This window comes from Nesoenas mayeri, assembly GCF_963082525.1.
Source record: "Nesoenas mayeri genome assembly, chromosome: 7".
Taxonomy (NCBI): Eukaryota; Metazoa; Chordata; class Aves; order Columbiformes; family Columbidae; genus Nesoenas; species Nesoenas mayeri.
Window position 1 is genome coordinate 32,935,518 of NC_137551.1, and position 11,997 is coordinate 32,947,514.

Below are 11,997 nucleotides of genomic sequence, written 5' to 3' on the forward strand. Positions count from 1 at the left end.
TCCAGACCACCCATCACTTAGTATGTGAAATTAGGATTGTTTATCACTTTTCACATGTATCCACCTTGCTTTTATCTGCCTTTTTATTGCGAGACACCCCCAGGTCCTCCTACAAGTCCAATCTGCTCTCAGTCTTATAGCTCTTAACAACTTCACGCCATCAGCAAACATTGCCTTCTCTCTGTTTACCCTCTTTCCAGGTCATTTATGAACTTGTGTAATAGCTGAGCTCCAGCACAGACCCACACATCACTCCACCAGCGACCTCCCTCCACCTTCTACTCCTGCCCTCTGTTCCTCTCTATTAACCATTTATTTCTTCCTGTGAAGAGTTTCTCTCATGCCATGGCTGTTTAATTCCCTTAAAAACCTTTGGAGAGGAACTTTGTCAAGACTCCTTTACAAATCTAAGTAAATTCTACCAATTTATATAACATTACAGTATCACAGTATCACAGTATGTTCTGGATTGGAAGGAACCTCAAAAGATCATCTAGTCCAATCCCCCTGCTGGAGCAGGAACGCCTAAATGAGGTTGCACAGGAACATGTCCAGGTGGGTCTTGAATGTCTCCAGAGAAGGAGACTCCACAACCCCCCTGGGCAGCCTGTTCCAGTGCTCTGTCACCCTTACTGAGAAGAAGTTTTTTCTCAAATTTAAGTGGAACATTGGTACCCAAAGCTCTCCAAGAGAAGCCAGCATTGTGCTTCCAGCATGGAGCACCCCACTGTCTACAGCCACTTGGTTCTTCCAGCTGCTCCTTTGATGTCTCTGTGTCCCTGGTTCCTCTGGTAAGGACATCAAACTTGAGTACATTACCTCTAAGTACAACCTCTCAGGAAGCTCTGTTGCTTTTGATTAATTATGAACATCAGCAGTTTTCAACCCCATGTTTTAGGTCAACGTGAAATAAAAAAAGAGATTGGTTACAATAAGAGGATTTATACATCTGTTCTCAAAAAAGCACTACTGAGTCAATGAGGCAGATAACCAGAAAAGTAGCAGACACATGGGCTTATTTTTGTCTTAGCCCTGAAAGCCTCTTTTCTACAGTGGAGGCTCCTGTATTGGTAAGCGTATGATATCTTGTGATCCAATTTACTGAGAGTTTGACCCAGAAGAAATCATAGTAACCATGTAGAATTTAATTGCAGTATGGACATTTTGCTCACAGACAGCTCAGTAGGTCTTGGATGCACAAAGCTGTTTCAATTTTTAATGGAAGACTCATAGAGATGAAATATTTAACACCTTTTTCTGTAAAGTCCAACTCCCCTTACTACTGCTACTAATGTTGTAAAGGACAGTGACACTGCCCATTGCTCCGAGTGTTTTAGAGTGACAGATGGAAATAAAGGTTTTATTTTTAAAGTTGTATGTAGTTTGCAAAGATGGCTAACCTTGAAGTGAATCCTGCAGTTCTTACTTACTGTGGTCAGTAAGATTTTCAATTATTAGGAAGATTTTAATGAAGTGAGAACTGGTCAAAACCTTATTGACTCTTTTTTTTTTTTTTTTAAAAAAAAAAGCCTTTAAAATTCAAAAGAAATCCCCTACAAAGATTACATGAGAGAGTGAGAGACTCTTTAAAGGCATCTGAAAGAGAAATTAATTGTTCTATACTCTTCCCAGAGGCTGCAACAATTAGTGCCAACTTCACCTTTTGATTTATTTTAAATTTCCCCGTTCATTTCTGGGAGATGTCTTTAAAGGAATCCATCCCTTATAGGGTGTGTTTTCCCTCCTGGGAGCTGGAGATGTTTCTAATGTATCAATGAGAAGCTGTAGTTCAGAACAAGAAACTTTAAACACCAGTTGGCTCCAATGGAAACACACCGCAGCTGGTGATCTGTGTGAGCTGCAGCACCGGCTGATCAATAGTAATTCAGGGATAGAGCGGCGTATTGTCAACTGAAAAATATTTCAAGGCTTGATTAGTTGTGCTCCTTCTCCATTGGGACCGTAGTGCAATCTTCACTTAGAAAGACATGTGATCTGAAAGCCTGAGGCAGAACAATCCTTGTTTTCACAGGAGAAGCTTTTCTAGGATGCAAAAGCTGTTACATCCTCATTCTTGTTTCTAAAAGCTGTGTCTTCTCCACAAATTAAAAAAAAAAAATATATATATATATAATCTTAGGATGGCATCAACATCACAGTCCCTGAGAGGTAAAAGGGCATGTAAGAAAATATTTTGGGCAGTTTTTCCTCATGTCTGCTTCATTCTGTCTCTTGTGATCTATGCTTTTCTTGGGGCTCTCATGTTTTCCCACATTGAAGGTAACCGGAAGGTCAATTTAAGTGAAGAATATAGAACATTTCTGCAGAATCTGTGGCACATCTCCAGAAATTTATCAGGTATGTACTGGAATTTCAAAATTACTTCACTGTACAGGGAGTTACTAATTCTCTTGCTTTTTGAATTAGTTTCCTTTGCTTTTTTCCCTGCCTATCTGATATCTTCTGTTGTTTGCTTGTCTTCCTTAGCTGTGCTTTTTTGGCTGCAAGTTTCCCTGGTCCTTGTGTTCCTGCCTGAAAAGACTTTTCCTGAGGTGCCGATGTTCTTTTTGCCAAATTTACCTAGGGTCCTCAAAAAGCAGCTGAGATGATTCCCAGGGTATTTCCCTTTGATTGCTGAGGAATGAATCCTCTCCCTCAGAAAGTCTCCTCCAGTTCTTCCTTCCCAGCTCTGAGCCTCCCGCTCAACTCTCTGGCACTGGGATGCTCAGATGGAGGCAGGTGCTGTGCTGCACCCCAGACCTGGTGGTGCTGGTGGATGGGGGTGAAGGAATGAGAAAGGGTAGAAATCTTCCCAGCTCTGTGTCAGGGCTTGTACATGGGCTTGGACTTTCTTTCAGAAAGCTCTGCTGACACAATAATTTGTTTGGGACAAGCACCTCTGTAAATAATATCCTTTCAAGGAGAGCTCAGCCACAGGGAGAATTCACAGCGGGCCACTGGGCAGTGCCATCAAATAATTTATATTGGTCCTCTACTGATGACCCCACATTTCTAGTGTTTTTGGGTCAAAAGAAGACTAATCTGCGGAATCCAAAATGAAGCAGGACATCCACGCTGGGAGCTGAATATTCAATCTTACTGTGCTGCTTCTTTATTTTTGTGTCATATTTTTACTTTGTTGGAACATAGCTTGTGAATTCTTTGTTTCTTTATTCATCAAAAGCACTGGATCCACTTGACTTTTTCAGGGCGGGGGAAGAAAGGGGAGGGTGAAGTGAATTTTTTGTCTTCTAAAAGAGGACGAGCAAATCCTTAGCAGGAGTAACCTTCACTGGAATAACAGGCTGGCCACTCCCTGAGTAGTGGTCTGCAAACAGTCACTGTGTCTCCTGTTGTTACTGTAACAGATAACATGACAGAAAACGAGGAGATATTTAAGGAAAAAATCCATGCACTGCTCAGCACAGCTGAACGAGACTGGTTTGTCAATCCAAAAGATATATGGACTTTCTTTGGCTCTCTCTTTTTCTGCTGCACAGTATTCACAACTGTGGGTAAGTTCAGAGGTAAAGTAACCCCCTGCAGAATCAATTGCTATTGCTGTTTTCTCTAATGTGTTTCTTCCAGGGAATTAAAACAAACAAACAAAACCCCAAATCCCCTTGAATTTTTCTCCTGAGTATTGACCACTAGTCTGTGAGGGGTTCTACAAACACAGATTGCGGAGATGTAGCTGAGTCACAGAGGCAAGTCAGAATTTAGTAACTAGTGATGGTACATGCTAATTAGCTGTATTGTTATATGCATACTATAACATGTACTCATATATGTGTACAAAACTATTATATTAAAGTAAAAAGAAAGTTCAATTTTCCAGTAAAACCTTATCCCTCCTTCTATTGTGTGTTGTGTTGGGTAAAGTTTTTTTTTGCTGGAAGAGGTAATTCAGTATGTATATATTGTTTTTTAATTGATTCTCTGTTACATATTTCTAACACAGCTTTGTAAACCTATGGCTCTATAATTAACCATACTGCTGTTGTTCACACTTCTCTGGGTTAACAGCACACAGCGATGTCACACCTCTGAAATTTTTTGTTCTGACTTAATATTTCAAAGGAGGACCTAGATCAAATAGAAACATCTGTTCTGGTTTTGGCTCCCTCTACTTTGCTAAATACAACTCCTCATGCACATTTCCAAAGCTACTTTTATTCCTCTACTAATCTTTCTCAAATGCTGGCAAGTACAGACACTGACTATCTGAATTTGTCAGAATCAAAGCTGGATGAGAATTAGTCCCACAGCATTGTATCAAATTGCAAAGACATTTCTCCACTGCATTAGGATATACTCAGGATCCCAGCATGGGTATGCATCTTAATGCAAAAGAAAAGCTGAACCTTGAAAAAGAGCTTATCCTATACAAGGGATAGTGTGAGAGTTGATGTGTTCACTTGGAGCTCATAGGAGACACTTCTGTACTAAGACACAGCAGAGGCTTGAACATCAGGGTCTGAGGTCTTAGGTGACCATCTTCAGACTTGGCTTCCTGCAGCCCCTAAGTTTGAGGACCGTCATCTAGGTCATCACAGACACACACTGGAGATGCAGAGCTGAACCCTCACCCCAGTGAGTATTTCCTCGCACAAACACAACAGCTGGGAATGTTTGAAAGAGGATGATTTATCAGAAAGCTTTGACTTCAGCAAACTGATAAAATCCCCTGTTATTGAAAACTTCTTGCCTGGGTATACTTACCTATCTCCATTGACGTGAGACTTTGTAAATATCCCCGTACACACTGATCCAACATATTTATTTCTAAACTTCCTTTATTTTTGGCCTTCATAGCACTGAGCATTAGTACAGCTTCCTCAGGGGCTGAGCTGAGTTTTGGGAACAGTAAGAAGCCTGGAACATTTGTTGCTATTAGTGGCTATTTCCATTGTGATGGGTTTGTTATTTCCAGTATTTAGAACTCTTTAATCACTTAAGGTTAGAGCTAACTTAGCTACCTGTAATTATCTAGGAGAAACAAGGCATCTAGTCTGAAGATGGGTGGTCTGACCTGCCATCTCATCACTGCCCACGGAGGTTGCCTAATGGCTCTCAGCTAGGCTAGATTTCTGGATAGCTGAATTGAAAATCAAGATAAGTTTTAACCCTTGAAACTGCACTAGGTATTTTTAATGCATGGAAATCGGGAAAAAAAGAAAATCACTCTGTACAATAACTACAACCATTAATCTTCCCCAGTTGCTTCAGCAGTAAGGATTAGCATTCCCAGTTAGCCAGTGGGTAATAGAGTGACAGAGAATAAATAATTTGTCAGTGCCTCACAGCAAAGTAGGGACCAGTTCTGGATTCAGACCAAAGGCTATGGCAGCTGTTAGTGAAAATGACCATGAATGGCCAAAGAAAATGAAAGAAGTCATACCTCAGCATATGAGCTAATAATCTTACAGGCTATGTTCCTGGCCTGGAAGGTCATCTAGAACAGAACAATTTTTTTTGGAGAGATGAAATGCTTCATGTCTTTTTGGAGGATGAGAAGAAATATAGTTTCTAAAATTTAATACAATTAATACAACACTGATGTTTTCTCCCACTGTAATGGAAAAGCACTAACTTACAATTTAAATTTCACATTCAATATGTTAGAGGAAGGAAATACAAATGCCCAAATTGAATTTAGCAAAAGGGCGTATCTTCTGCTACCATTTTATATATCATGAAAGCTACACTTTCCCTATTTGTTGTAATATGATATTTGTAAGCTTAGTACTCTAGAATAAACATGCATTTTGTCATGTGATAAACATATACTTCCTCACCTGACCCTTCATTTTTCTCAGTACATTTAAGAGACTGAGAACTACGAAGACAGTACAAACATGATGTCGATATATCATATGCCATTAGAGCTAGATCTAATGAAGCAGGGACCGTTTAAAATTCTGTTATTAGCTTCCCACTTGTCACAAGTAGTTCTGGAAAAGAAATAAAGTTTGAAGTATGGGTCTCATTGTGCTGATCTGATCCATAGTGCTGTACCCCTTTCAAAATTAAGGCCATCATGCAGATCTGAATCTTTCCAGAGCTCAGGGAGTTTCACCCTCAGAAATCACACAGTAGTACTGCAAGACCCTGGGGGCTGGCCAGGAGATGATCCCCCAGCTCCTCACACACACAGTCCATTAGCATCAGCATCATCCCAGCAGCAGCTGTTGTCTCTCTGAGCTCAGCCCTCAGCTTGACCTCCCTGCAGAGGGACCCATGGGTCTCTCTCACTGTCTTGCCTTTTCGATCCTTCTTAATCCAGATTACCAGGTCAGGAAGTCCTCCTGGAAACAGTCTCCAGCAGGACAGAGGCTGCCCATAGGTCCTGGGCTGGCCCAAACCTCCAGTTTCTCCTCCCTAAATGGCCTCTTGTTGTCAGGCAGTTAAGTCAAACGGCTGAAAAGGTGCTGATATGGTAGGAGGAGTTAACTCAACAGAACTGGCAAACTCCAAATCTCCAAGTGCTTGAAAAGGTAGGATGCTTGCATTAGTAAGCAGCATTTGAGACTCAGAAATTTCAATAGCTTCAAAGTGAAGACAAAAAGAACAATATGCTCTGGACAAAAAACTGTCTTTTAAAATTGACAGCGATAAAAAGCTCAGAAGACATGAATACCTAATAAATCACGATGTTTTATCTTCCTTTCCCTTCTCTTCCTCTTTTTGTTTTTATTCAAGGTTATGGTAATACATATCCCGTGACACGGACTGGAAAATATCTCTGTATGTTGTACGCTTTATTTGGCATCCCTCTGATGTTCTTGGTCCTGACAGACATGGGAGACATCCTTGCAACCGTCTTGTCCAAGTCTTATAATGAATTCAGAAAACTACAGTCAAAAATTCTAGCCTCTAAACTCTGTTTTGGATCCACATGTAACAAAGGGGATGAATTAAAATCCAGAGCACAGTCTAAAATAGTCATCAATGAGCCCTTGACTATTATGGAAGTGCTGAAAAGCCAGCCAGGTATTAAAAGGAAGCCAATCAAATATCGCAATGCTGAAATCTTTGAAATGTTAATTGCCAGAGAAAATGAGCATACAAAACCAGCAAGAAATGGAAGCATTGAGAGGTGGAGCTCATGTCCAGAATTAGCCAGGGGAAGAACAATGTCCAGAGTAATTGAGAATTTTGACAAAATAGGGAAAGAGTTGGAAAAGTTAGATGTTCCCATTATATTAATGGTGCTAGTTATCTTTGTGTACATCTCCTGTGCAGCTGCTATTCTTCCAAACTGGGAAACCAGGTTGGATTTTCAGGAAGCCTTTTATTTCTGCTTTATCACCTTGACAACTATTGGATTTGGAGATACACAACTGGAACATCCCAAGTTTTTCTTGTTTTTTTCCCTCTATATTATTATAGGCATGGAAATTGTCTTCATTGCTTTTAAGCTGGGCCAAGACCGCTTAATTGGTTTGTATAAAAAGTTGATTTCATTTTGTGGAGAGAAAAAGATGCCATCAAAGAAGGTATATCCAAAATAAGAGCAGTCATTTCTCCTTCTCTTGCAAGCATTGGCCACTGCAATGAGATGAAACTGTTCCTGTGATTTCCTCTCCCTGCCCTGATCTGGCAGGAGGTGTATTTTATTCTGAATTCCTGTATCTGCTGTAAAATGGTTGAACACCTCAGGAGACATCTGGTGTAGGCATTTCCAGAGAGTACTTTCCAACAGGGTCCCATCTCCTAAATAATAAAAGATGGCGCATGATGAACAAGCAGAGGACTCCCGCTGCCAGTGCTCCATAGGCATCTTCTGCAAAGCTCTGACTTCCAGCAGCCTTTCTGTCCTCTCTCCCACAGCAAGCTGATATCGGATCTTTTCTCAGCATTTGTCCAAGCAAAGCCCAGATCACTGTCTCGTCCTGCCACCTGGCCAGCAGCCAGGGACAGCTTGGTTGTGGTACTGACCTGGGGCAGCATGCTACTGTAATGGGATTCAACATCAGAGAGAGCTGGGTAGAAGAAGTATGAACCCAGCTGTTCTTCCAGCATGGCTATGTGTATTGCAAATGTTACACTTTTGTGCAAGCCAGAGGCATTTTAAAATTAGAGAACGGACACTGATTTTTCATCTCCTTCTCTGTCACCTGTCCAGAAAACAGGCAGAAAATTGTTCCGTTTAGGACTGAAACCGCTCCTTTTCCACCATCTTTTACATATTTACTCATCATTTACTCATCCCAAAGTTGATACATGTTGCATGGTGTCTAGCTATAAAAGTGAGAAGGCCACATGGAGCAGGCACATGGCAAACCTGAAGATAACTACAGCCACGGAACGAAGCTCCATCTCTTTGCTGCTGAAGAAGCAGGATGCTCTGGGGACACTGATCCCAAAAATGCTCACTCCTAGTCTAGGTTTTACTCTGCACAGGCTGCTTGACTTCTGGCAGTTCCTTGACTCACTCATGGAAAGAAAAGCCTAACTGTTTCACTGGGATGTGGTGGGGATCCTCTAGTTATATACTTGTGGAGCACATCAATATGTGACTGATGTTATATTATTCACAATCCTAATCTAGCTATCAATGATAGTTTAATTTTTCTGTCAAAAAAATACACACTTTATAAAAGAAACCACTAACCTGAATTAACTGCCTCTTAACTTGTCAATTATATGCATGTCCACTGAATGTATGAACGAAGGACATCTGTAGATATTAAAGCATGCTTGATTATGACAGAATGTACATTATTCTCCATAGCAAATTTGCCAATTGAAGCTGAGATATTCAGAATATTTATTTCCTGCCTCTGTTATTCTCCATGTGCATGGTAATGTGTATTCAGTCCTTATTAATAATTAGTTGTGATTAAGCACTGATGATATGCAAAACATATAATGAATGATGGTATATAAAAAGTGTTTTATGAAAATAACAATAAATAATACAGCAGCTGGAAGGAACTCCAGTTAACTTTTTCATGTTTGCCATGATTTTGGCTCCATATACAAAGTTCCTCCATTCAGACTACTCTCATGTTACTTTATTTTATGTCTTTGGATTAAAATCAGTGTAGGAATTTGGACCTATGCCAAAGTTTTCAGAAATCAATTAAAAGCCTCAAATGATTTAATGGGCTTTGGATCAGAGAACTGCACTTCCTGCTTCTCCGGGTTTTATCTTGTGATACGCCTAACATTGCCAGCACTAGTAAGAACTGCTCTTTATTTCATTTGACTTGTTTCTCTCGTATCAGTGAGATCTCATTTATGAAGAAGGATTAATGTTGAATTCATCTCCTATAGATTTCTCATTGATATGGTATCTTGATACCTCCACATTTTCTTTATGGACTTAGGGAATTTTGTCTGGACTTGCAATAAGGATTCTGCACCACATCATTCTAGTTATGACCAAGGGATGGCAGTAAACAGCTTTCCTTCATATAGAACCTGTCAGTTATGGGAGATGAAAATGTATTTTATAGGAAGAGAGAGAAAAAATCACATCACTGTGACCCTCTATAAAATGATGGTGCACCTGCCTCTTGAATACAATGCACAGATTTGGCCCTTTATCTTCATAGGATATGTAAAATTGGAAAATGTTTATAGGCCAGGTGAAAGGATGAACAAAGATAGGAAATTACTTCCATATGAGACACATAGTGTAGGTCTCTAGTCTGGAAAGAGGCAAGAGACTGAAGGAGAAATGTGTAACATCACAAGGGCGTGGAGGAATGGAGTGATGGAATGATTTTTAAACATATTTCATTATGAAAGTTAGGACTTCCAAATGAATTTTGAATGTGGCAGATTTAAGAAAAGAAATGTAAAGAAGAGAAAATGGTACTTCACACAACACATTAGATCACATTAGATCAATGGGAGATTGGACAAAATCATAAAAAGAAAAACTTGGAAAACAATTAAATACAAATATAACAATTCTGGCTCAATAATCACTAAGTTCCAAATTGGAAGATGAGGAGCAAGCATCTCTGTAGACTTTTCTTTCTTTGTGTTCTTCCTTTGCAACCTGCCATCTCTCAGAGACAGAATACTGGTCTTCATGGTGTTCTGATCTGATTTCAGTGCATGTAATGCACCAAAACAGATTGTTTCATAGCTAACAAAATATTCAGTAAATCTAATTTCTGAAGAGATGTTTAGTTTCACATTCGCATGCAAGGCAGACAAACCAGCATGTTCTGATGCTGCAAAACATATCACAAAAAATGTGATTTAGGCAACACCTCACAACCAGCCCGCAACAAACACAGTGCGGTCATTTGTCTTGTGTTGTGAACCAAAAGGAGGGTGGAGAGCTGGACGACCACCCAAATGTCAGGGATAAAAAGGCATTTATGTCTCCTAATCAGGTGCACTGAAACATTGGTCCCACACAAACAGGGATATACGGCCCTGATTTTGTTATTATCAAGACTGGAAGCCTGTTCCTCCGAGGACGGAGCAGGACGCAGCAGCGTTGAGCTGGCAGTGACAGCAGCAGTTCAGAGTGCACGGCAGGATCTGAAAGTAGCTCAGTAAATACGGCCACAGACTTAATGAAAATGAAACAAAGTAGTGTACAGTGGCTCATTTAGTGAGCCTCAGGCATAAATATTTATGAGTTGACTGCTCTTATCATGGTTGAAATCCTAGAAGAATTGACTGCCTTTGCCCCAGAAGTATTTATGCAATGAAACTGATGTGGGAATCAGCTTTGCTTGCATCAAAGCTGTACAAAATACGGCTTTTCATAACTTTTTTCCATCACATGCTGCATGAGATGGTGGATTAGCTGTGAAGAGCTTCATGGAAGAACTTTTCTATCAGGAAAGAAGTGACTGATGGGGAAAGAGTTGCTTGATGTGTAACCCACAAAGGATATGAGTTATTACTGACCCAGCTGGAGATCTTTACAGATCAAATGCGCTTGACGCTGAAGGATGGTGGATCAATCACTCCTGATTGGGCCAAGATGGCAGCTGTCACGAGCACTTAGGGGTGGTGAGGAGGGTATTGCTGGTGTGGGAATTACAGAGGGAGGAATGGAGGAATGAGAGGAAGGGGTGGAAAATAATTTTGGGGTAGAAGGGTTAGAAGGAGAAAATGACAGCAACACAAAGGAAGGAGACGTTGTCTGTAAGGACATACATATGGCGAAGAGATGCTTGAGAGACTGAAAATATGGTGAGAGCTGGTGCCTTTGGCCTGGGGAAGGTTTGTGCAGCCAGCTCATGGTTGGAGAATCCTTCTTAGATCAGCACGGTGGTCGTGGTTGTTGGGCTCCAGCACAGGTCTTACCATCAGCAGCCATGGGGAGGGCAGAAGAGTCTGTGCAAGGAACCTCCTGAGAGATAAAACAGTGGCAGAAAGAAGATACAGCGATTGGACTGAAAATCCATTAATGAAACCATCAGAAATATTCCTCTTATTCTCTGCTTTGTCATTTAAAGAATGAAAACTCATTCAGAAGCATCTTTTACATGAGCGATATGTCTGAGGACTCAGGAAATTCTTAATGGGATGTAGGACTTGTCATCTGTGTGCCAGTAGTTCAGATGTAGTCCAGATTTTAGTGGGCTCAATGTTAATAACATCTGATAACACTTTGATGGCCTTTATGCTTTTTCAACTCGTTCCAGGTGGAGATGCACCCACATCACAAAAACACTCTCAGATAATGAATGCTAATAGCACGCGTGGAGGCAAAGGCTGAGATTCCAGCTGAGAGGAGTCCCTGCAGTCCCCTTTGCTTCCAGGTTCCCAGCATACCTTGTGATCTTAATTTCCAGACCACAGGGTGCATCAAACATAGCATGTGTAGCTGTTGCACGCAATGCAAGTGTTTGTGAACCCAGAATGATGGGTCTTGTTATTATCCCTGGTTTTCCTATACAGAACACTTCAATTTTTATTCTTAGTTTTATTTTAATTGTTATTTTTATTTTCATTTTCAGGTATTATTATTATTGATTATTATAAATAATGTATTATTAATACAGTGTTAATCGT

The 11,997-nt window shown here is 40.4% G+C and overlaps 1 protein-coding gene across 1 annotated transcript; it reads left to right on the forward strand.

Moving 5' to 3' along the window:
• Window positions 1-3,373: 3,373 nt before the first annotated feature.
• Window positions 3,374-7,514, forward strand: KCNK18 (potassium two pore domain channel subfamily K member 18; the record flags this gene model as incomplete). Its single annotated transcript, XM_080348268.1, has 2 exons — window positions 3,374-3,515; window positions 6,703-7,514. 2 exons carry the CDS (start codon window positions 3,374-3,376, stop codon window positions 7,512-7,514), a joined length of 954 nt encoding a protein of 317 aa, XP_080204394.1.
• Between the last annotated feature and the right edge of the window lie 4,483 nt (window positions 7,515-11,997).